Source organism: Frieseomelitta varia, unplaced genomic scaffold, assembly GCF_011392965.1.
Source record: "Frieseomelitta varia isolate USP_RPSP 00005682 unplaced genomic scaffold, Fvar_1.2 scaffold_230, whole genome shotgun sequence".
Lineage (NCBI taxonomy): Eukaryota > Metazoa > Arthropoda > Insecta > Hymenoptera > Apidae > Frieseomelitta > Frieseomelitta varia.
Window position 1 is genome coordinate 48,406 of NW_025109958.1, and position 23,374 is coordinate 71,779.

The following is a 23,374-nucleotide window of genomic DNA, read 5'->3' on the forward strand; positions in this document are numbered from 1 at the left end:
ATTATTATTGCTTTTAATAATATTGCATCAGATATTCTATTATATAAAACATTAATAAACATCATCACAAAAAGAGACAGTTTAACACGTTTAGGATAAATCACTATGAGTATACAATTTTATAAATAAAATATCCATTTAACTATTCGCTGCATTATCATTTAACTATGTACATGCATATACTGAGCAATCAGAATACATTTTCTTAATGAAAATACTTATGTTTTTATTATTTTTTAAGATTTTCTGAAGATATTCTCAAGACTCAGATTAATAAAACGTAAAAAATTTTAAAAGAGTCTAAACTACTTATTTAAAGTAAAAATTTTTAAAATCTGTTTTTTTTTTTTAAGTTACATTGAAGACATATATTTAAATTTTTAACCTGCATAATTCAATCTGAGATCTAAGAAAAATTTACATTTCACCAAGTTCTGGATCTTTCAAACTACTAGGTCCTGCATTATCTGATGATTTCGAACAGAAACCATTCGCCATTCGATTGTACTGCTTATAACTACTAACTGGTCTTGGATGATCTAACTGGTCGTATTCTGATTCGTCATTATTTTGCTTAATTTCATCGTAAACGTGTTCGATCTTTTTCCCATCCATTTCGTCGATGCTATGATATACATTAAGATTTGGATTTCCCATATCTGCATCCCTGTTCTTTAGATCATATCGATTATAAGATCCTAAAAGTGACCCAAAAAAGCATAAGAATCTTTTTCAAAATAATATACGTACTTTGATATATTATACTATTTTACTATTTTCAATAATACCTTTACAATCGTCTTCATCATCTGTACAATTGTTCATTCCCAATTTAGCTTTCTCATTGTTTATCTTTTTACTTGTCCCAAGATTATTTCTGAATTGGAAGTTATTCAGTAAAGTAGTTGTTCCATCATCGAATTTCGAAGAGCCTTGATAGGCGTACACGGGATTATCAAACTGAGTTTGTTCTATACAAAATATATCATACTGATTTATTCTTCCTAATTCATTATAAATTAAAGACATTTGTTTGTGTAAATACCTGGAGGAGAAGGAGGTTCGGCGATATATTGCACTTGCGCAATTTCGTTCTTTAAATCTGCTACTCTACGCCGATGATATACCCATCCTGCGAATGTTATTGCAATAACAACAATTGCAGCAAATAAAAATCCTGCTACTATACTGCCATAGCCAGTTTCATCTTTCTCCTGAATGTTACGCGAAAACAATTCTTCGTCACAATTTGGACCTAAAAAAGAATATTTCCATATTAGTTAAGACAAATCGATATTGACGAGATTTAAACATTTAACATACCTGTGTATCCATGTCTGCAAATACAACCATCAACAGGATGACATATATAGAAATCGTTCTTACAGTCACATGGTTCCATACAATGATCACCATAATATCCTTCCGGGCAAACTAGATTTGCAAATATGAAAAGAATATATGTTACGTTTTGTTCATTTTTTTTCTGTATTATATATATATAATTTTTTTTTTTATATACTTTCGGTGCATTTGGTGCCAGTCCAACCAGGTGCACAACGGCAATGACCATCATTAGATCTGCATTTTCCTCCATTCTGACATGTACAATGTTGACTACAATTCATACCATATGTTCCTTCCATGCAAGGTGTTTGGCAAAATTCACCTTGCCAACCGGGTCGGCATTGGCATACGCCTAAAATGATATAAATGAGAAAGAAGTGATTTCACTGATGCATGTCGAGTAATATCTGATATGAATTTTGTGTATTTTAGAAAGAAATTGCTAAAATCATCAAAAGATAACGCTATAAGAAGGTGAGAAAAATATATAAGTCAAGTGTTTAGATAACTTAAAATAATACTAACTTAAAAGTTATTAAAGCAACTAAAATTAAAAATGTACCAGCTTGTGAAGAGTTGTGTTATTTCTATAAAATTCAATAAAATTCTATCTTCACTAAATTGCAAAAATGATAGAGAAAATTTTACCTGTAACATGATGACACTCGCCACCATTTTTGCAACGACAGTGATTAGCACAATTTAATCCATAACGATTAGGTGGACAAGGATGCTCGCACGTTAAACCTAAGTATCCAGGTCGACAAACATATTCACCAGTTACATGATCACACGTCATGTTTCCTGAAAGATAAATTTGATGATTATTATATTGAATAAACAAACTCGTCTTAAGTATGAAGTGTGTTAGAGTTAGATCAATTAATAACTTACCTACTTACTTACTTTTATTGAAGTGTTTAAGTAAGAGTATACAAATAAAAATGACTATATTCTTTATATCAATGAACAAAGCGTTAATATGCTACTTTTTCGCTTATCACGAACATGCTGGAATAGTATTAATTAAGAAAATTTCTACATATGATGCACTATCATACAATTTAAAATATAAAAGTGTACTAAAAACTACTGACTAAACAAAACTACGAAAGCTTAATTTATTTCACCTTCAACTGAAATTTTTACCTTGCATTTTTTCTGGACACTTTTCCTTACAACGCACACCATACCACCCCTCTTTACAGGGTTGAGAACAGTCAGCTCCTTCCCAGCCTCTAGCACAAATGCAAATGCCTGTTTGCGGATCGCATGAACTATTGTTCATACATTCACATTGTGAATGGCAGTCATCACCATACAGGCCTTCTGGACACTTGGTCTCACAACGGATTCCTATTTTATGTAAAAATAAAAACTTCATCGAAGATCAAATCGCCATTGGACAACTAGTTTTCTAGTTATTCTTAACAATTTCAATTTTTTTTTTTAAATATTATCTAATATGATATATTAAATAAATAAACAAAAACATCATTTGATGATTTAAACTCTCTATTCTTCGCGTTATATGATTAATGATGTAGAAAAGATATCAAGATGTTAAGATGTATAAGGGAAGGATAATTGTTAAAGATTTGATATATGGCGATTGATCGACGAATTAAAGCAGGAAACAAACCTCGCCATTCTGGCTTACAGATGCAACGACCAATGGCAGGATCACAACCTAAACTATTCTCTTCGTGACAATCGCAGGCCTGAGTACATCCCAAGCCGAAAAATCCTTTTTCGCAATGATCTTGGCAAAATTCGCCAGTGAAGCCAGCTGCACACGTGCATGTGCCTGCAGATATTTAAATAAAAGTGTTTTGGTGCAGGTGCAACGAAATGGAAATAGAAACATAGAAATTAATAAGTGCGAGTTTTAAAAAACAAAAATAAAAAAATATAGAAATAAAATTATTAAGAAATAAACAAAATTTATCTAATTAAAGATCTATGCGACAAATTAATGCTTCTTTGTTAATATTTTAAAGCATTAACTTTCCCTAAACTTGAGAAAGAATCGTTGCAACCAGCCCCCTTACCATTTTGTGGATTGCAGGCAGCATTGTTAAAGCATTTGCATTTGCCCTCGCAGTCCTTGCCGAAAGACTTGTCGTCGCAGGGACGATCACATGAAACACCAACCCATCCTAACAAAATGTAATAATAACACATGCAGGAATAAAATTTAACTTAACGTAAAAAACGGAAACATTTTAAAGAAGATATCCAAAAATAATAATTCTGATTACAAATTCAATTTACTTACCTTACTTAAATATATCGATTTAAGGTAATAATTTACTATGTACGTAAGATAAAACTTTACAAATTTGCAAATAATACACTATCAAACTAGAGTTAGTTTAATGCACTATTAAAAATTACTCATGCCATTCAGTACAATTAAAGAATAAATTAATTATTAATCTTCAAGCAGACAACAACAAAAAAATGATACAAAGTTATTAAAATCATAAGATCGCAAGATGCTTATCATTTTAAGGATACCTCCTTTGATTACTTCTTAATTATTCACGCATATCTCAATTAAACGTTAAGCTTTCATCTTTTTATATTACTTCGTATCAATTTATTTATAAGAGTGTAGCTCGTTACCTGCTGTACAATTGCATCGGCCATTCTCGGGTGAACAAGTAGCACCATTCTTACAAATACACTTTTGCGTACAGCTTTCGCCGTAAGTATTGTCAGGACATATTTCGCTACAATCATCACCTCTGTATCCTGCTGCACAAATGCAAGTTCCATTTACGGGCGAACATTGCGCGTTGTTCTTGCAATTACAATGGTTTTGACAGCCTTTCCCATACATATAAAGTGGACAAGGTCTGGTACAGGTATCACCATCCCATCCTGGTTTACAAATGCATTTTCCAGTCCAAGGATGACATATTTCTGTATTGTTATTCTCACAATCGCAAACCTAACAACATTTTATCTTTTTAATATTAAAAACACTATCAAAAAATAAATATTATATTTCCTATATATTATCACATACTTTTGCACAGTTGGGTCCCCACAATTTATCCGAACAAACACGCTTGTTGCACTTTTTACCCATCCATCCGGGATTACAGGTACAAGTTCCATCGATTGGAGAACAAATTGCACTATTTTCGCAGGTACAGTTATTTGTACAATTCAAACCGAATGTTCCTTCAGGACATATTTTTAAGCACTATAAAACATTGTCACTTTTAAAATTATTTAGCGTTTATATCTACTATAGTAGGCGTATTTATCAAAAGGTCAACAATTAATTTGAATAACAATAGTAAGAATGATCACCTTTTCATCATAATAGCCAGGTTTACATTCACATTCTCCAGTGATGTGATGGCAGCCAGCTCCGTTGTAACAATCGCACTCTTGAGAACAGTTTTTACCCCAGAAACTTTCTGGACACCGGTTCGCACAGACTGAACCCTGTTTTGAAACAAAATCTACTTTAGATCATGCACCAACACATTTACAATCGTGATATCGTTAATTAATATTTACAGTCCATCCATGTGTACAATAGCATTCGCCAGTTGTAGGATTACAAGAACCACCATTCTGACACTTGCACTCTGATTTACACTCATCGCCGTGTTTTCCAGGTGGACAGAAATCATCGCAACTAAAAAAAAAAAAAAATCGTTAGAGCGATATTGGAAATTGAATTCTAATATAACATAATTTTAATAATAGAACAGAGAAAACTAACAGTGGTCCTGTGTAGCCAGGCGCACAATGGCACTCGCCAGAGATATGATGACAACTTCCACCGTTCCTGCAACGACACTCCTCGCCACAATCTTGTCCGTATCGGTCAGGAGGACATTCCTGACTGCAGTATATACCGGTCCAACCTCTGGTACACAAGCATTTGCCGTCGAATGGATCACAAGTTGCTCCATTCTGGCACATACAATCCATTTCGCAAGATTTACCCCATTTTCCAGGTGGACATTCTGTCGAGATGCAAATATATATTTACTGCGAATATTCGCAACAGACATAAAAAAAAAAATGATTTAAATTTCTTTCTTAATTATAATGACTGTCATATGTAAGTGCTATAATAAATATAATAAAGACAAATATCTTTTTATAGTTACTATATTTGGAATCATTCTCAGCATTTAAACTAACAGCAAAACTAATCAATAAACATTTTAATTTCTTCATTAATAATTCTTTCTCTAAAAATATTAATTTCCTGGGTAGTGAAAACTACATCTTGCATCAAGAATAAGGGACCAAGGTGAAAGTGTTTTCTGAGGATGTCTGGTTTGGGTATTTCAATGGTTTTATATATTAAAATATTATTTTGAACAATCTAGTTTTGAACAATATAAATTAAGCAAATAGTGAACTACTTACTGTAATCGCATAACGGGCCCCCGTATCCTGATTCACACTTGCAGACGTCTGGTGCGATGCAAGTTCCATGGACACAGTCCTTGGAACAGATAGGAATGCAACGATTGCCATCATTGGTCTCCGTGTAGCCTTTGCAACATTCTTCCACTGGTCTTTGTTTTGATAATTCCTTGATTGAGTGAAACATCGAAGCATTAGTTTATAGGGAACTTTTTCTTAATTAATTGGTACATTTTATATATCAATTAATATTTACCTGTTCTTTGTACATCGTCTTGAATACCACCTTGTATTTAGAGCATCTTGGCGGAAAACTGAAGCACCAGGTGTTCTCTCGTACAGTGTAAGGTTTCTGCTCCGATATTCTCACCGTTACCGTGTACCTGACACCAGCCAAGTGTTAAAACCAAGCGTTATGAATCGTGAAAAACACGATCGACAGTTAAAATAAAATTAAGTCTATTACCTCATTTAAGTCCATTATGATTTTGTTCTTAAAAAATTTAATTTTTATGTAAGAAGAGACTTTCTTTTAATAAAAAAAAAAAAATAATAAAGCAATAACAGTTATATTTTTATATCTACTTTCATAATATCGGAGAAATTTTTACATGTATATTAAAAAAATTATGATCAAATATATAAATAAATTATTTAATACATTAAACAATATATGCAATAATGATAGATAATACATGTAATTATTAGCGCACACATATGATTTGATCACATTTGATCATAAATAATAAATTATTTAATGTATTTACTTTAATATTTATTTCTTTAATAAAATTTTATTAAATATTTTCTAAGACTAAGAAAGATGATATTAGACTCTCTAATAAAGATCCAGGAAAACAAGTTAAATATCAATTATCACTTTTACGTCAAGCATTACTCATAAATTAATAAACCTAATCTACTTACGTTTCTTGCCTAGTGCATATGTTTGGCCCTTCCAAAGCATTCACCGTTCCCAAAGCTGTGATAGCAGCCAGCAAATAGATCGGCAAACCCATCGTTACTTATTGCTTTTAATATAATAAACAATTATATTTATATATTCGCGCGTATATCACATTGCTTCAAGCAACATCCCTCAATATCCTCGAGAGTTATATGAATTTTTCTTCAGGACGATCTTCACGCATTCCAGACAGTTAACATCTTTGTGAATCTAGAAATATTAATAAACTTCTATCGCATATCATTTTACCAGGATCGCTATGAGAAAGAAAGAAATTGAAAACAGTGAAATTAATTAAATAACAACGAAAACTCGTTAAATTTATTAAAATTTATTATTATTGGATGATGATAAATAAACAATGAAAATAATTTCATTAAGGACAGTAAAAACAATTTTTCTGCCAAGAGGAATTTAATTAAATTCCTATCAAAAAAAAATGATTAGAAATTTCGAGTATTAAATTAATCGTCCGAACATTATTCCTTTTCTTAAGAAGCGAGAATGACAAAGGATAAAGAAAATGGTTTCAAGACACGTTTGTCACATATTCAGAGAAATTCTTCGTGACTTTAGACTCTGTACCCTACTGCGTATCGCATTCTCAAGTCGATTTGCGACACATCGCATGTTTATCAAAATGAAAATGACTCTTTTGTCAAGAAAGAGATTTGCTCGCTGAATAAGAGTTTCTCTTTCTCTTTAATTGAAAACAGGCGAACAACAAAAATTCAAGAAGTCCCACCATTTCGTTTCTTAATCCTAACTTGTAGTTCTAACAAAGTTCACTGAAATGATTATAGAAAGCCGTTGTAAAAAGGAGAGACTTCAACCTTCAAGACCCAATGTGAATTTAATCACGAAAAAAATGTTCTCTAAAGATACTCGACTTGTTACAATTGTCGAGAATAAAAATATCCTCACCTGCTGCGTCTTCGAAAAAAATAAATTCAAGTCGGTCGAAGTAAAGGCTAATGCACTTTAAAATGAGACCAAGTGAGCTGTATGATTTTTTTTTTTTTTTTAACGAAATTATAACAGTTTCAAGTACCGACAATTTTTTTTATCGTTGGTAACATAATCTAGTTCTGTTCTACACTGTACGATCGAAATCCGTGTTCAAAGATTCCCGAATGTTTTGTAGCGGAATCCGAGGAATAGCAGTTTGATAAGTTTTACGTGGAAACTTTTTAAAAAATTGTCAAGCAAGTGGCGCAATTATTGAGTACGGCACGAATGCTGCTGAACAGCCGACAAGACCGTTGCTCGTATTACACATTGAGTCACACGAAACTCAGCAAAAATTGCATAGAGCCGCTTGAAGACCGATTACAACTTCCGTGTTGTCGTCTTCGATTTGCCGAATAGAAAGTTCAACGCTTGGAGCAATAACGAGCACCCCGGGAAAATAAAAATGACACAGTGGAACATGAAATGTCCATCATTTTTCCATTTTCGCAAGAGTGATGGTTCAATTCTTTCGACATTTGCTCGACGATAATATTCGTATACTGCTATAGCTACGCACCTTACAAGATTTTATGAATGAGTATATCACGCATGCAATACGTAAAGTTTTATTATCGTGAGGCTCAACTATCATTATCAATCGGTCAAATTATACATGTGCATAATGTACATTTTGAGATTGCTTCAAAATTTCACCACAATATTAAAATCACAAACATTGTACACAAAAATTGAAGAAATCTAGAAATTATAAAATATATTTAGTGCAAGAAAAATACATAACACTTCGCGCAGATCGTACAATTAATTATCCATTGTGCTAACAAACCAATAAATCAATATTAAAAACCGTATTTTAACTGTTCATACGTTAACTATGTTCAAATGAATAAATGTTATGCACTATAAATGAATAAAAAAGTTCGCGATATAATTATAATTTGTAAATTGGCCAATGTTCTCAAAGTCGCAGCTTAAATACGTGGGTAGTCAGTGTCAACAACTGTTCACCCACGCAAGATCAAAGAGAAGTCGCAAAAAGTCCCCTTACGTGGTGACCATTTTTTCGTGGATTCGAAAACAAGCTGGTCTATAAAAAAGAAAAAGAAAAAAAAAAGAAAAAGAAAAAAAAAAGAAAAATGGAAATCGCTTGTGAATCGAATTTCAAGTATCGTTCCAAGCTCTTTATCCGGATCAAGTAGCCTTGGATCGCTCCAGAAAGACAAGTGTTCTTTCATCTTGATCATTTGCATTCTGTTCACGTCGATCGAGCTTTTACGTAGCACGAAAGGAATTACAAGAACAGAGGAACAAGACTCCGGATGTAGGAAGTAATTATAGAAGGAAATTTTCTTCGTGTCTCCTTGAGATACGTTTCAACAATAGATTATGTCATATTTGTTAAAAGATAGAGGAAAGTTTGTCCAATACGTGTAACATACTCGAGAATCGCTCCAGTGGTTAAAACAGGAAGTTTTACCACTTCAACACATGTACATCAACTGTGATAGATCCAATTATCGTGAGATAATTCCCAACGAAAACAAACTATCTTATTTATTGGCCATGTACTTATTATCATATCTGAGTCATTATATCTACTTCCTATTCCTCGTACTATAATACAGATCATCATATAGTATGAAGAAACTTTCCGTAAAATCAATATGTATTTTATACAATATATACTGAAACAAAAGTTTATTTATATTGAATATTTATCTTATCATTTGGCGTGTATAATTGATTTATTTTTGTATACAATTATCTATAAAAATGGTGAATGAAACAAATACGGAGATTAGTGATATTTATCGTTTCTACATGCATGCATTCTCGTTTTTAATACTTGAGTAACTGGCATTGAATTGTTGCAATCTGTAACATTATACACTTGCTACGTCGGTATCTTCACCAAATGAGTGTGTCTTAAATTATCTCTTACCAGCTTTCAGTTTTGTTCAGCTTGCTTTTGGCCTTTCAATTTATATTTCGGCTTCGTTAATGTAAATTTAATTTTGATAATTATAGTCGTTTAACTGTTAAGATACTTTTCATTTTTAATATTCAATATTTATCGCTGATATTTATCGCAATCCCTAAATTGCACGTGTATTTTATAATATGATTGTCGACACGTCAATATTATTTGTTACCGTAAAATATTATTTCATTTTTCCAGTTTTGAAACAAATGTATTTGTTCTAAGAGTATTTGGTCCTAAGGCCAATTATTAAATGACCACAATACTTTGATCCATTTAATAATCGTTGCTATAACATGACAAATATGATAAATTTATATTATATGATTATAATTCACGTTATCGTATATCGATAATGACCGTGAAACAAGCATTTTTATTGACTCCCATCGTAATCTTTTCGCACGGTTGACACTTTACCACTTCCGGTAGCGAGTCATTCAATCCACGGTTTGCAAATGCGTGAATCATGAAGTCACTGAAAAAGATGCGAGCCCGACCCGTGATAGATGTGATTCATAGAGATTTTGCTGAATGGCAATGAACGATTTTCTTGGTTCAAATATAAATTGCGAACAACTGTACACGTCAAGCAGTAATCTTATTCGTTTCACTAACGCGTTTATAATTTGCTGGAAAAATGAAATCTAAGCAACAAAATTCTAATAAAATATTCGAAATATTGGTTTTTGGATCGAAACATGTAATATTTATTTAATAGTGAGAATCTTTCGATCATTTTTCTACAAGAAATTTCTAAGATTTGTGAAAGAATCTGAAAAAATATATGAAAAAGATTTTTAACGTATGTTATATACCTCAATACATACTTACAAGAAGTTTTCGATCAAACACAAGCGCTTGAACGTGTTTAATAATATCGAAATCCAATTGAAGCCACTGATTCTAGTTTTTCATATACATATTTCAAACGAATACAACAATATTCTGTACCTAAAAGGTTTCGATGTTTTTAAATAATTTCGAACGAAGTTTATACTATTGATTAGTGCACAATCAATGTTTCACAAATTCCGCTCATAATTTTCCGACTGTTCCATTAACGTCACTCCAGTTAACCAACTCAATAGAAACAATGGAATTCGTTTAACAATAGCACGTCAGTCCTGAGATACTTTACATTGCTAAACTCGCGCGTAAGGTATTATATAAATGCTTTCCCAAAGAAGTTATGCTTTTTTCCAAATGAAAGTTTCACAGACGTGGACAATTGCAATGGTACAATCGATTGGAACGAATCTTGTCTGCATTGGTTGTATCATCTTATCAAATTTTGCATACGGATAAACAGTATGCTTTCTCACGCTTCACTTTTGTCCATAGTAGTCTTCGCTGTTTCTTTCTCTCCACTGTGGAACGTGATTTCTTTTATTCTTCAACCCCCAGTTTTTCACTTTCGTCAGAATAAACGCACACTTTATTTATATGTTCATGGTCATAAATCATTTTCTGACAATCGAACATGTGGTATCGATTCTCTGTATAATCTGAATTTTATAATTTACGCAACGTGAAACCACCAGATACGAAATAAGCGAATGCAATATTATGATTAAAATATAATTTTATTTAATTCTCTAGTGAGAGTTATTCTCTGTCGAAAATAATATTCTAAAACTAAAAATTATTCGATGAATTATATATTACTACTGTTAAAAACTTCGAAATTCATGATCTAGATAAACGCTGATCCAAGTAACTACACGATAACTGTATGATAAATTATTTAATCCCAGATAAATTGCTTACTTTCTAAATAAAAAAAAAAACATACAAACACATCAAAAACATATCTTTCAATATTGCATACTTCAATAGCAAAGATTATTCCGTGTTAAAAATAATTCTCCAACTCTAAGAATTATTCTGTGCTAGGACTAATTCATCATAGAGTGGATTCGCTACGTACGTACATATATGTGTGTGTGTTGAACACTAATCCCATTTAATTATACGAAGATCTAGCAATTTTGCACACCTACGCCAATGGGTAGATTTCATAAGATCCAGCTGGAGGTAAGCGTAATGATCATCCAGAGCCAGACAAGTCGCTTGTGCAACGTATGCATGCACGTGTGTATGTAAGTACCGTGGAACAGACAAACAAAACTTACTACAGTGGCCACTCTAATGGTGCAAGTCGAATAAAAACCAGACGAGCCGGTATATACACGGGCGAATTAACGCGTAGACTGGCTAACGGTGTCTCTGCAGTAGCCTCCGCGATCAAGTGAGGTCATAAAACCTAGTATCAAAGATTGATCGTACACCAGCTGAGATAAAGGTTCAAAATCTCGAGTCAGAACAGTGTTTCCACTCGGGGAATGCAAAATCTTAAGTTCACCGTATACACTCTTGCTCAAAAGTCTTAGGACAGGTTTGCCAGATTTTTAATATTCCAGTATTTATCGCAAGTGACACAGTTTTTTTTTTCATTGTACCTACGTGTATTTTGTGTCTTTAACATTCGGTAAATTCATTGCAAATAATACAGTTTATTAACTGCAATGTAAGTGTTTCAATGTAATTAAATTTAATGTAATTTAATGTCTCCGTGATCGAGCAAGGTCATAAAACCAAGTATCAAAGATTGATCGTACACCAGCTGAGATAAAGGTTCAAAATCTCGAGTCAGAACAGTGTTTCCACTCCACTTTCTATCGGGGAATGCAAAATCTTAAGTTCACCGTATACACTCTTGCTCAAAAGTCTTAGGACAGGTTTACCAGATTTTTAATATTCCAGTATTTATCGCAAGTGACACAGTTTTTTTTTTCATTGTACCTACGTGTATTTTGTGTCTTTAACATTCGGTAAATTCATTGCAAATAATAAAGTTTGTTAACTGCAATGTAAGTGTTTCAATGTAATTAAATTTAATGTAATGTCTCTGTGATCGAGCAAGGTCATAAAACCGAGCATCAAAGTCTAGATGTTGGGGACGTCTAGAATCTGGTCAAACCAGTTAACAGAGAGCTGAGGGCATAAAGGTATCTCGAGTAAGGCGTAAATTAAATGTACCTTGGCTTTACTCGATTTTCCATTGGAAAATGCAGAATAGCCGCGTGCAATCCTACGTTCACCGTGTACATTTCTGGTTAAAAACAGATTTTTTTAGATCTATAATATTCAGTGGTCGTAATAGATAATGAAATTTTTCAATTTTTCAGTATTAACATATTAATATATTAACACTTGACAGATGCTTTTTCTGTTTAATTTTTTCAGTTAATTGTTTGTGCAAGATCTTTCAACGAAGAATCAAGAATTAAGAAGAAAAAAAAATCAAAAATTATATATAATAACTACCCAATTAGTATAATAGAAAATTCTTCATTAGCGTGAGAATATAGTACTAAAAATATTTGAAAATACGAAGGTTGAACTCGTGTAAGGTTGAAAAGCAGGTTTGGACCTTTTTTCATCGAGAATTTCGGGGCAAGTTAAAGAAAGATAGAAAGTCCAAATATTTTAGGAGCAGGTATGCTGTAACCGAAAAGAAAAAGGATCAGGTTTTCCCCGAATGTTCGACGCGCTGGGAAACATCTGTTGCCTTATTATTTTATAACATACATACATTCAACACTTATGCCAAGCCAGTTGATTGAACGGTTGTTAAACAAAAAGAATTCTCTGATAACAAGAATTCAAAACTTGAGCCAACACCAACACGAATTAATTTACTAATTTAATTTATAAAAACAAGATTAAGATTGTTACCTGAGAAATACTAAAACGACATTTTCACTCCAAAATTTTGCAAAAATCGAAATTGAAAAGTTCCCACCGAGCCTCTCCTTTGCGAAGATACCTCAAAATTTGTTGCACGATATAATAAAAGGGTTTAAACTGTCGATGATTTTTTTTCATCGAATGTACGAATTTACACTGTACTAAAATTTTTACAGGACCATTTCCTCCCACCGAAAAAAAAATTCCATGTGTTCCCATATGTATTCATTAAACGTCCATACGATACGTTCGAGACACGTCAAGGATGGGCGCAATGAACGCCTGTGAACGCACGCATATTATACGTGAACGTAGATACCACCGGAAGAGTCAATTCAACGGCTTCTCTACGCCGCATTTATTTATGGAGTAAAACAGAACGGGCCGTTTAAGTGCCTTAATTGATCGGGACCTGACATGCACACCGTGCACCTGAGTAGAAACGTAGCAACGACAGAAGAATGCAACGCTTGTTCATCGTACACCTGAATGAATGCTCGTGTGTCTGAACGTCGCGTCGAGTAAAAGTCAACATTCCAAAGTTTTCCACCGTTAGATCCCAGAAGCTATTATGCTTATGAAGATGGTATGCGTGTGCATCGATAAGTAATCTCCCTAATATGCTTCTTATCTTTCGTTAGCGTTAGTTTCGACATTTTTTTTTTTTTTTTTTTTTTTGAACGAAACGCTCGAATACTCGGATCCTTCGGAATTGGAAAGCTTGGTAATTCGAAAGTGTTTCGAGGCTTGGGAAATTGGATATTTGGAAAGGGAGAATTGAAGCAAACTCGAAAGTTTCGAAATTGGGAAACTGGATGATAGTTGGAGAGTCTGAAGGTTTCGTGGCTGTGAAATTGGAAGTATTTACAATTTTGTCTGGAAAATGGAAAGCTTGCAAATCTGAAACTGGATAAATTGCAAATTTTAAATTACAAAAATTACAAAAGTTCTGATTCTGACTTGACGGCACCGAAATTCAAAACATTCAAATTCTAGAGATTCTAATGTAATAGCACGTGTGTGACAGATTAAAAGATCTGAAATAATGAAATTTGTTTCAGAAGAACCAGGAAATCAAGATTCCACCATGCCAGAAATTACCAGACCATCAACAATCAATATTTATCAGTGAAGCTATCCGTATGCAGAACTTATCCTAGTCACGTATTCGATCAGTCACATACAGCAAACAATAAATCAAATCTTTATTACGTCCAAACGTTACGTTTAAACTAACAAAGATCTTGAATTCAATCGAATTATGACACGTGGATATCGAACAATCGATAGTCCTTCTAAAGTGCAATTTCAATATTCCAAGTACAGATATATCGATGTAAATGGTTCGTTCGAAGTTACAATACTACTGTCATTTTACTAGAAACATACGCGAGTCAGAGATGACTCGTCCATTTGCGTAATCAATTAATTAATCAGTCAGTTCGGAGCAAGGTCGAGCGAAGATGAATTGTTTAAGGAAGAACATTTTTATCTAACCACTGTTTTTCAATGTCATGATAAATGAGATACATCAGTTTTTTTACATATGTGCATATGTGTAAAAATGTTAGATACTGATTGAATATTCTGTAGAAATATTTATTCCTTTCTGTGTGTGGCTCGACATTTCACTGTGAAGCAAAAAAAAAAGAAAAAAAAAGAGGATTTGTAAATTTGTAAAATTACACTCAAAAATTTACGAGTTCTCAAGCTTTCAAAATTGGAAAATCAGAGATTTGCGAGCTTTAGAATCCAAAAATTCTGAAGTTTTGCTTCTAAAATTCTAAACCCATTAACATTCGGAAATTCTGTAACACACTAATTTCCTATATTATCAAAATCTCTCTACGTTATTGTATTGCTATAATATTATTATATTTACATTATATTTTATATAATTCTATATCCTTTATGTTGCGTGCCGATCTGTCCTCGACGTATAAGGAGCGTTGAGCAGATCGGTGGCTTGCTGTCTTTCAACGTTAATGAATATCAGCTGGTTCAAGATAGAGTTGTTTTGGGATTGGATTGGTATGATTGAGGAATATAGATTGTCGTAAGCTTGAATTCGTAAAATGATAACATTTGAGTGAGTTTGATAGTCGAACCATGAACCGTCGTACGTCGATAGGTTTGCTCCGGAACTTCTGTTGCTGAGCGATTGCCAAAAAACCTTAACTGACTATTTTCCTTGTGCGTTGGTCTTACATAGCTGTGGATTCTATGGTCACGGGATTAGGAAGGTTATGCTAATTGCTTCCAGATGTGAGCGAGGTCGGTCCCAAAAAGTAGAATTTGCACTTTCTAATGGTCCCAGGATGTGTCCCTCGCAATACGTCATGGATTCATGGATGTCGTAGAAAAGTTGCGAGCATGACTACGACAATGAAATAAACGTAAGGAAAAAACATGAGGTACGGTCAAGGGAAATTCCTGCCGTGGAGAAAATGGTGAATCTGAAAGTTTCATTCTTGGCTCGATGAATTTTTTTGTCGCATCTCTTTTTCGAGTTCGTTTGTGATGGGGGCCATTGCAATGAAGAAACTTACCGAGCTTGAAATTGGTAGTCTGATGTGACTATAATAGTAACGAAGGACATGAAATATGGTCACGGGAGATCCGTCGAGAAATTAGAAATTATAGAATTGCTTTCCTTGGCTCGATGAGTTTGTCCTTCGCGGTGCGAATCCCATCTCCATTGGTATTCGATAAGGCCGAGCACTTTATATAGACTATTTACATATACTTTTCATACATTTCTCTGCAATACAAAAATATTTTCCCTAATACAACATTTCATAAATGTTGTGGTTCCCGAAATTAACAAAACGATAAAATTCATCAGTTAGAAATGCCAAACCCGCCCAATCGTTAGCCACCTATTCCAGAAGATCAGTGTTTCGTTTATTTAATTTTTACTCCATTTATACCCTCTGGAAACGTGATCTTTCAATTACTCCAGCGCTGATTCTTTTAAGGAAATCTCGGTATTAACAACGTTTCAGGGAACTTTTGCTTCGAGAATCAGCGAGAAACTCGCTGACGTGAACCATTATTCATTGTATGCACGGGAACATAGCCGAAGATTGTATAACGAGCGACAGTGAATGGAGAGAGACTTTGCAATTAAGGCTATAAGTTGGTCACCGGGTGATGGTTACACTCTCTACTACCGTTACGTTGTATAATTAACTCGCACGACAGCACGACTCTTCGACATTATCGAAATACTTAATTAAACGTTCTCTCTTTATGCGAATTATTTATAACACTGAACTAGGCCTCAATATCGCACAAATAAGGTTCCTGTTTTTCTTCTTCACTTAGAAGAAAACGAAAAAAATTAATAATCACCGATATGGTTTTTACTTTTCTTTGTGCCTAATCGAGTAATTAATATATCGCTGATATATTAATCTATTGTTAACACATCTTTTCGCAAACTTCAGAGTGTAATTGAACAAAGGCCCGACCAGCAGAAAATAATTGGATCTCATTTACCAGGGATGTCGTCGGATCCGCCGACGCGTCCCACGATCGAACACGCAAATAATCCCATTAAACTATGAAAACGGGCACGTCTCCGTGGAGAAACGGGACCATAACGAAGCTAACGGTAACAGAGCAAAGCTGCGGGCAGAACGCGTGAAAAAGAGGGTCCGACCCTCCTAGCCTAAAAGGGAGTTAATTCGTTTATAGGAAGGACAGAAAAAGAAAGAAAAAAAAGGAGGAGGGAAGGAATAAAGAAAAAAAAAAAAAAAAATGAGGAGAAGAAGAGTTTCAGGGTTGAAACGAGCGATGCGTAAGTACGAACTGTGAGTCACAGGATGTGTGGCGAGCTGCTGATAAAAACGTATCGGAGTTATCATTTCTCTACGCGGTATAACACATCATCGAATGTCACATGTGTAATTGCATCTTCTGATAATTGCAGGTTCGAAACGGACAATCAAACCACAAACGGAGGAAACAGTTTGATCATCCAGTTTTCACTTGGAGATCAAACTGTTTTGTTTGAAGTTGAAGTTGTTTTGTTTGATTGAAGGTGATTGTACGTACAATGGCTAAAAAGAAGTTAAAAATTGTTTATATGATATTGGATATGGTATACGTGAATGTTTAAAAATCAGTAATTTTCATATTAAATATTTTCTACAATTGTACAAACTATGTATATATACTGGATAATTTTATTGACTAACAGTCATGTATTAAAATGTTATTAAGTGTGATTGTACAGTTCACAAAATTATCGATTATCACGTGTCATTTGTCTTTTAAACTCTTTTGTAAGAAAAAAAAAATTTAATTCTAGTGCGTTCGTCTGGATCATTTTGGAAGACAATAATCTTCCTCCCTTTCTGAATATGCGTATTATTAGAATGTTTCAGTATATGACAAAGAAACGACTTAAACTAGTAAAGACATGAATGATAAGTATCTACCTTGAAAGATTTGGAAAGTTTCATTCTGATAAAAGCACAGCTATATAAAGTTTTCGTTTCAATTGTTCTCTACGGGAAGAAATTCCAACAATATATGATACTCAATGTTACATGTCCAATCAGTATTACATTACAGAATATTCTTAAAAATTAATAAATTAATTAATTAAATTAATAATTATATTAAGAACGTACTTAAAAGATTTTCATTGATCTATCGTAAGAAGAGAAAAATTTTTAACTTCTACCGAATTTTCGATTTTATCAAGCTGTTGCACTGCTATTATACTTTTTGATTAAATATCAGTTGCACGTGAAACTTGTATTTTATGTAAGATACAGAGAAAGTGCTGACACTGATGATTTGCAAATTGCCAGTAATAAATCCTACACCTGCAAAGTCTTGAAAGCTTCCTATTACAAACAAAAGAGGCATGAATAAATGAATAAATAAATGAACAAACAAACATTCGTATATACCAACGAACAAATATACAACCTAACAACGGAGTTAGTGTAATGTTATCTTATGACAGATAATTGTACTACATGCGTACGTGGGAAATTGGGAAAAGAATAGTATACAATGTCCAAAAATAAAACGGAATTTTAGTCAATGAACTACGATTTTAAAACCGTATGACCTTTTATCTAATCGCGATTGTCTGTGTCTGTAGGTAAGATATAATAAAAATATCGTAATACCTCGCTTATCAATACGATACACGGCAAATAAAAGCTCAAAGATTAAATAATTATCGTATTCGAAATTAACCATTCAGAAGAACTTTTTCGGCTTGCTAGTTTCCCCCGATCGATTATTCTAATATACAGTATTATATCCTATATAAATTAATTAAATTATCGTAACATAAATTAATTTGTAAAATTATCTATGACCCAATACGACACCAGTTGAGTTGCTTTCTCACTTGTCATTTGAAAATGAAAGTAATCCACTTATTGGTTCATAGTCTTATGCCATTTGATAATTATTCCACTTTCGTTTAAATCTCACTGATGAAAGTATTTAAACACACCTGCCGCGAAAAACTTTTCTGCTCGTACTTCTGTGTATTACATAAAACACACATAGAAACTATCAAGAGCGTTCATTATAGTCGCGATCATATCGCGCGAATATTGTATCACAGCCATGATTATATCCATTTCGAAATTTGCAATTGTAATTGATTTGAAAACGTACGATATAACATTATTTAACGTACGAACAATTAAATAACTTGTACCAAGCGAGTGTCAAATATGATAAAATTGAACATTGAACTTCATTAGTATAATGAACAATTGACTATTTTGAAGAGTTTCATGATCACTGAAAAAATTATTGTACTTGTGCTAAGTATCTTTTAGTTTTTACACGCACATGTTGTGTATAAAATTATTAAATTATTGAGCTTATCTCGCATAACATTCAACGTTCAATTATCTCGAATAATTTCGTATTGTGCCTGGTAAACCAGGTTGGTAAAATATGTTGCAAATCTGTCGGTTGGCGTGTCGTGACCAGCCACCAGAATGTTGTGCGGCTCAATTTTTATGAAGCATTTCCTGTCCTCCTCTTCCTCTAATGAGCAGTGTCGAGAGCTGACTTCCTTGTTTTCAACAGCCAAACTATTCAAAATGTTCGCTTCTAAGTGACTCCAATAAGAAAAAAAAAGAAAAGAAAAGAAAAGAAAAGAAAAAACGAGATATCACTCCTCGTCAATCGCTGTCCTTGTTTAATTAGATCGCCATTATCAATTTTTCTTAATATTTAGTACCTCTTAATATTTTGGACCATGGAAGTTTACGAAAATTGAGACTTGTATTATTTCTTGATATCACCATCACTGCACATTGCCAAATATAGGATGTTGTATCATTAAAGAAATGGGATCTAAATAGAGATTTTCTTTCGCCGATTAAATGTTACAACATGAGTGTTCTGTTTTTTAAATTTTCAGTACGTTTTTGCATATTATGTGCACTCCGTACATTTAAATTTCATCAACACTCAGTGTTAATATAAAAAAAGTTAAGTTAGTTATAAAATTCAGTTAATTTTAGTAATGTAATCATGATAGTCGTGCCTCATTTCGTATAACATAAAAGTTTCCTCTGGTAAGTTTTCAGATACTTTCATGAATCAGCGCATGTCGAATATTAGCCCCTTAAGCAGGAAGGGGATATATATCCGCACCGATTAATCGTTCGTTTGGTTATAATGTGTAATGTGTACTACAAAATACATACGCAAATAGGTTATAAAAAAGGTGCACTAAAGTTACTGTGAAATAATAAGATAAACATTTACTAACATTTATTATTTCAAAATAAGATTCCTAACTAACATTAGTAACATTAAGTAATAATATTCCTGAATTATGTAGTCTCTGAAATAATATTCCTTACCAAACGAACTCAAAAACAAAAATTCTTTACCAGCTCAGAGAAGTTGGATGAAAAAAGAAATTTTTTCAATAATCTCACCTGAAACGAACTGGCGACATCATAGAAGTGTCTCTAGGATTCTAAGTTTATTTTCAAAAAAATGAAATACCGCAATGTTCAAGAGAGGGGCATCGATAGGACGAGAGACCGCAGCTTAAACTTCCACTTATAATCCATTTCATAATTTCACATTGTCGCGGGGGGTCAGAAGTTCTCCATGACATAAGCGTGTCACGTATGTATGTATGTATACTACGGCAGGCAGACGTTTATATGAACCTGCTATTTCCCGCGTGTACGTAATTCGTTCGCCGCTTATCTAACAAAAGAAACGACACTATCGAAATGAAGAGAAAAATGATACGCTCGCCCCTGCCCGAGTCTTACAGTCGGTTTCGAGCTTTCACTTCTACTTCTTTTCGCGATTCCGATTATATAAGAAAAATCATGCAGTTCGCCCGGTGATTATCCGGTGTACGAGTCCTGATTTCAATTTTAAGCGAACACGCACGTCGAGCACGTTTTCCAATTGACGAGAGACAAGCAAGGATAATAAATTGAAAGGTTTCCACAGCAACAACGAGGTAGCTCCACTTTTTAAATATTTTTTGTTGCATGTTCTACTTTATTAAAAAAGGAAAGAAAGAAAAAAAACGAGAAATATGATATTTCACTCGGTACAAAAAGAAGTTAGCTCCAAGTAAAAGTTTATTCATTAATTAAAGAATATTAATCATTGCAGCGTTGTTACGTTATGAACGAAGATTAATATGCCAGCGAACATTCGAGTTTATTTAAAGAATGAAGAATAAAGAATATCCTGGAGGATCTATTATGTGCTTGAAAAATACAGAGGACCCTTGTATTGCATGGACTTTGTAATGCTAGAATTATGTCGCTTATTTAGAACGCAGTGTGCACTCGCGTGACCTAGATGTTTACTTTGCACGTAAAACGAACACGTGTTTAATAATAACCCATTGATTGATCCTGAGTAAAAAATGTTCGTGATTAGTATAATATTAGCATGTTATATTCGCATAGAAGTTTGATGTTAGCAACGATGTAAAATAAAAAACTTGAAACTTTAAGTCTGAGTGCGTGAAATTTGACAATTATGGGTTCCACTCTAAGACCTAGGGTCTGAAATCCGATATTTGAAAAATGTAACATAGAATCTGAAACATAGAATTTGTAATCTACTTGAGATTTAGAGTTGAAAACTCTAGAGAAATTACAATTTGCAAATCTGCATCTACTAAAGTAACCTAAAGTTTCCTTCTACAAAGAAACCTAATTAGGATTTGCATTCTAAGGCAGAGAAAATAAATCTTGAAAAATAGAATTCGAACTTTGGAATTTTATGTGTAAAATTGAATACTTAAGGAGTAAAACATATGGTTTGAGATTTAAGGACTTGAAACTTAAAAAATAATATCTAACAGTAGCAAACATTAAAGACTATTAATGTCCAAAGACTAGAAGCTTAAATCAAAAAAGGTAAAACTCAAAACTAAGGATTTAGACTCTAAAGTTTAAAAGTGTCAATTTAAAAGTTTTAGATCTAGAATCTTCACCTTAAAAAAAAAATCCAAGAACTGAAGACCCAAAACATTTAGAACCAACATTAAGAACCAAAGTACTACTAAGAATCTAGATCCTAAAAATTAAATTATTAAGAACTTAAGAAGCATCTTGAATTTAATTCAAGTAATATAATGAAATTGATTAATATTTATCAATATTTACTATTAAACCAACAGCGTACCAACTGAAACTCGAACTTATAGTGATACACGATCCAAAGGAAAAATATGTGTGCACTTCCCAAACCACAAATTCAAGTTGCTAATTACACTTTAGTCATCCATCATAAAAGCCAACAAACAAAACGAACGAACACATCTAATCACGGTACACGCGATTAACTATAACAATAACATCTGATTAAATTCTACGAATGTATTTGTGACATCTATAGTTTTTACCGATACTCTTGATGATCATGAACATACAAATCTTCGAAACATTCATCCTATATACACAAATCTATCTGAAATTCTAATCTTACATCTTAAGTATCCTTATTACCCACGAAATACTTATAAAAAAAGACAAGTGAAGCTCTTCGAATGAGTTTGAACAATAGAAACATTTCCACGAGATACGAATTGAAGAAGTAGACGAATTATAAAAAAAGGGTCGGACTAATTTTGGTATTCCATCAAATATCATCAAGGTCTGTTCATTCTCCTGCGTTCTTTTATCGACGAACGGGGAGAATCACCTCTGCTTTTGCGATTACTCTCGAACAATGACCAGCAACGTTCCTGTGAACAGAAACTCATTGTTCAAGGAACCGGCTCGAGGAGGAGACTCGAACGTGAAAAACAAAGAATCAGACGGGACAATACGACGGACTTGTTTGTGTGACTCAAGGAGGATTAATATGCAAAAGGAAGAGGAACGAGAAAGATGTAATTGTGATGGATTAACGTGTATGTTTCTGTCAAATTAATAGATTTACTGTTGTAGTACTGTTACTGAGGAAATAGTATTGTTTCCTAAACAGTATTATCATTATTGACTGTATTATTAACTAATTTTTCAAATAAATTTTCCAATTTAACACTGCAATTTTATGAAGTATCAATCTGATGAAAGAAATTATGGAGAAAAGAGAAAAGACGATACTGACTCCGATAAAAATATATGCAACTAAAATACTGGTACAAATGTGGGAAAGTCACTTAATAGTATTAATAGATTCTGTCACAATTCTGAGACTGTACGATTATGTCAAATGAATTATTTTGAACGAATAACAATTAATAATCCGAAAAATCGTAACGATGGAACTTTAAGCCACGCTGCAAATAAACATGCTTTGCAGTGGAAAAAAAGAAGACCTAACTGTGAGAGAATACCTTTTACAATGTGATAACAAGTATGTTATTTGCATCTTTAATAAATAGACAAAACAATGGGTAAATCAAATTGATTTTTAGACAAGACACACCATCAATCGCTTTATCTTAACGATATTATGCA

At 33.1% G+C, this 23,374-nt stretch overlaps 1 protein-coding gene and 1 long non-coding RNA gene across 5 annotated transcripts in view; one reads left to right on the forward strand and one right to left on the reverse strand.

Annotated features, from left to right (window-relative positions):
• Nucleotides 1–23,374, reverse strand: part of LOC122527729 (protein draper) — a 26,536-nt gene continuing 3,162 nt past the window's right edge. Inside the window, exons 2-18 of one of the 4 annotated variants that reach the window (XM_043652170.1) lie at nt 6,679–6,928; nt 6,008–6,134; nt 5,752–5,920; nt 5,093–5,339; nt 4,885–5,005; nt 4,672–4,809; nt 4,382–4,561; nt 3,976–4,303; nt 3,399–3,506; nt 2,990–3,154; nt 2,497–2,703; nt 1,996–2,151; nt 1,523–1,699; nt 1,324–1,434; nt 1,046–1,255; nt 789–971; nt 1–698 (exon numbers count right to left, since the gene is read on the reverse strand). In XM_043652170.1, the coding sequence (XP_043508105.1) occupies nt 418–698; nt 789–971; nt 1,046–1,255; nt 1,324–1,434; nt 1,523–1,699; nt 1,996–2,151; nt 2,497–2,703; nt 2,990–3,154; nt 3,399–3,506; nt 3,976–4,303; nt 4,382–4,561; nt 4,672–4,809; nt 4,885–5,005; nt 5,093–5,339; nt 5,752–5,920; nt 6,008–6,134; nt 6,679–6,770 (3,000 nt within the window). In that variant the 5' untranslated portion in view covers nt 6,771–6,928 and the 3' untranslated portion in view covers nt 1–417. Of the gene's footprint in view, nt 699–788; nt 972–1,045; nt 1,256–1,323; nt 1,435–1,522; nt 1,700–1,995; nt 2,152–2,496; nt 2,704–2,989; nt 3,155–3,398; nt 3,507–3,975; nt 4,304–4,381; nt 4,562–4,671; nt 4,810–4,884; nt 5,006–5,092; nt 5,340–5,751; nt 5,921–6,007; nt 6,135–6,678; nt 6,943–23,374 lie in introns of those variants that run through there. The other 3 variants (XM_043652171.1, XM_043652172.1, XM_043652173.1) reach the window with 3 other exon arrangements.
• The window catches only part of LOC122527735, a 20,305-nt gene continuing 8,192 nt past the window's right edge, over nt 11,262–23,374 (forward strand). The window contains exons 1-2 of the long non-coding RNA XR_006306400.1: nt 11,262–11,272; nt 15,637–15,638. This is a non-coding gene — a long non-coding RNA (uncharacterized LOC122527735). The remainder of the gene's footprint in view (nt 11,273–15,636; nt 15,639–23,374) is intronic.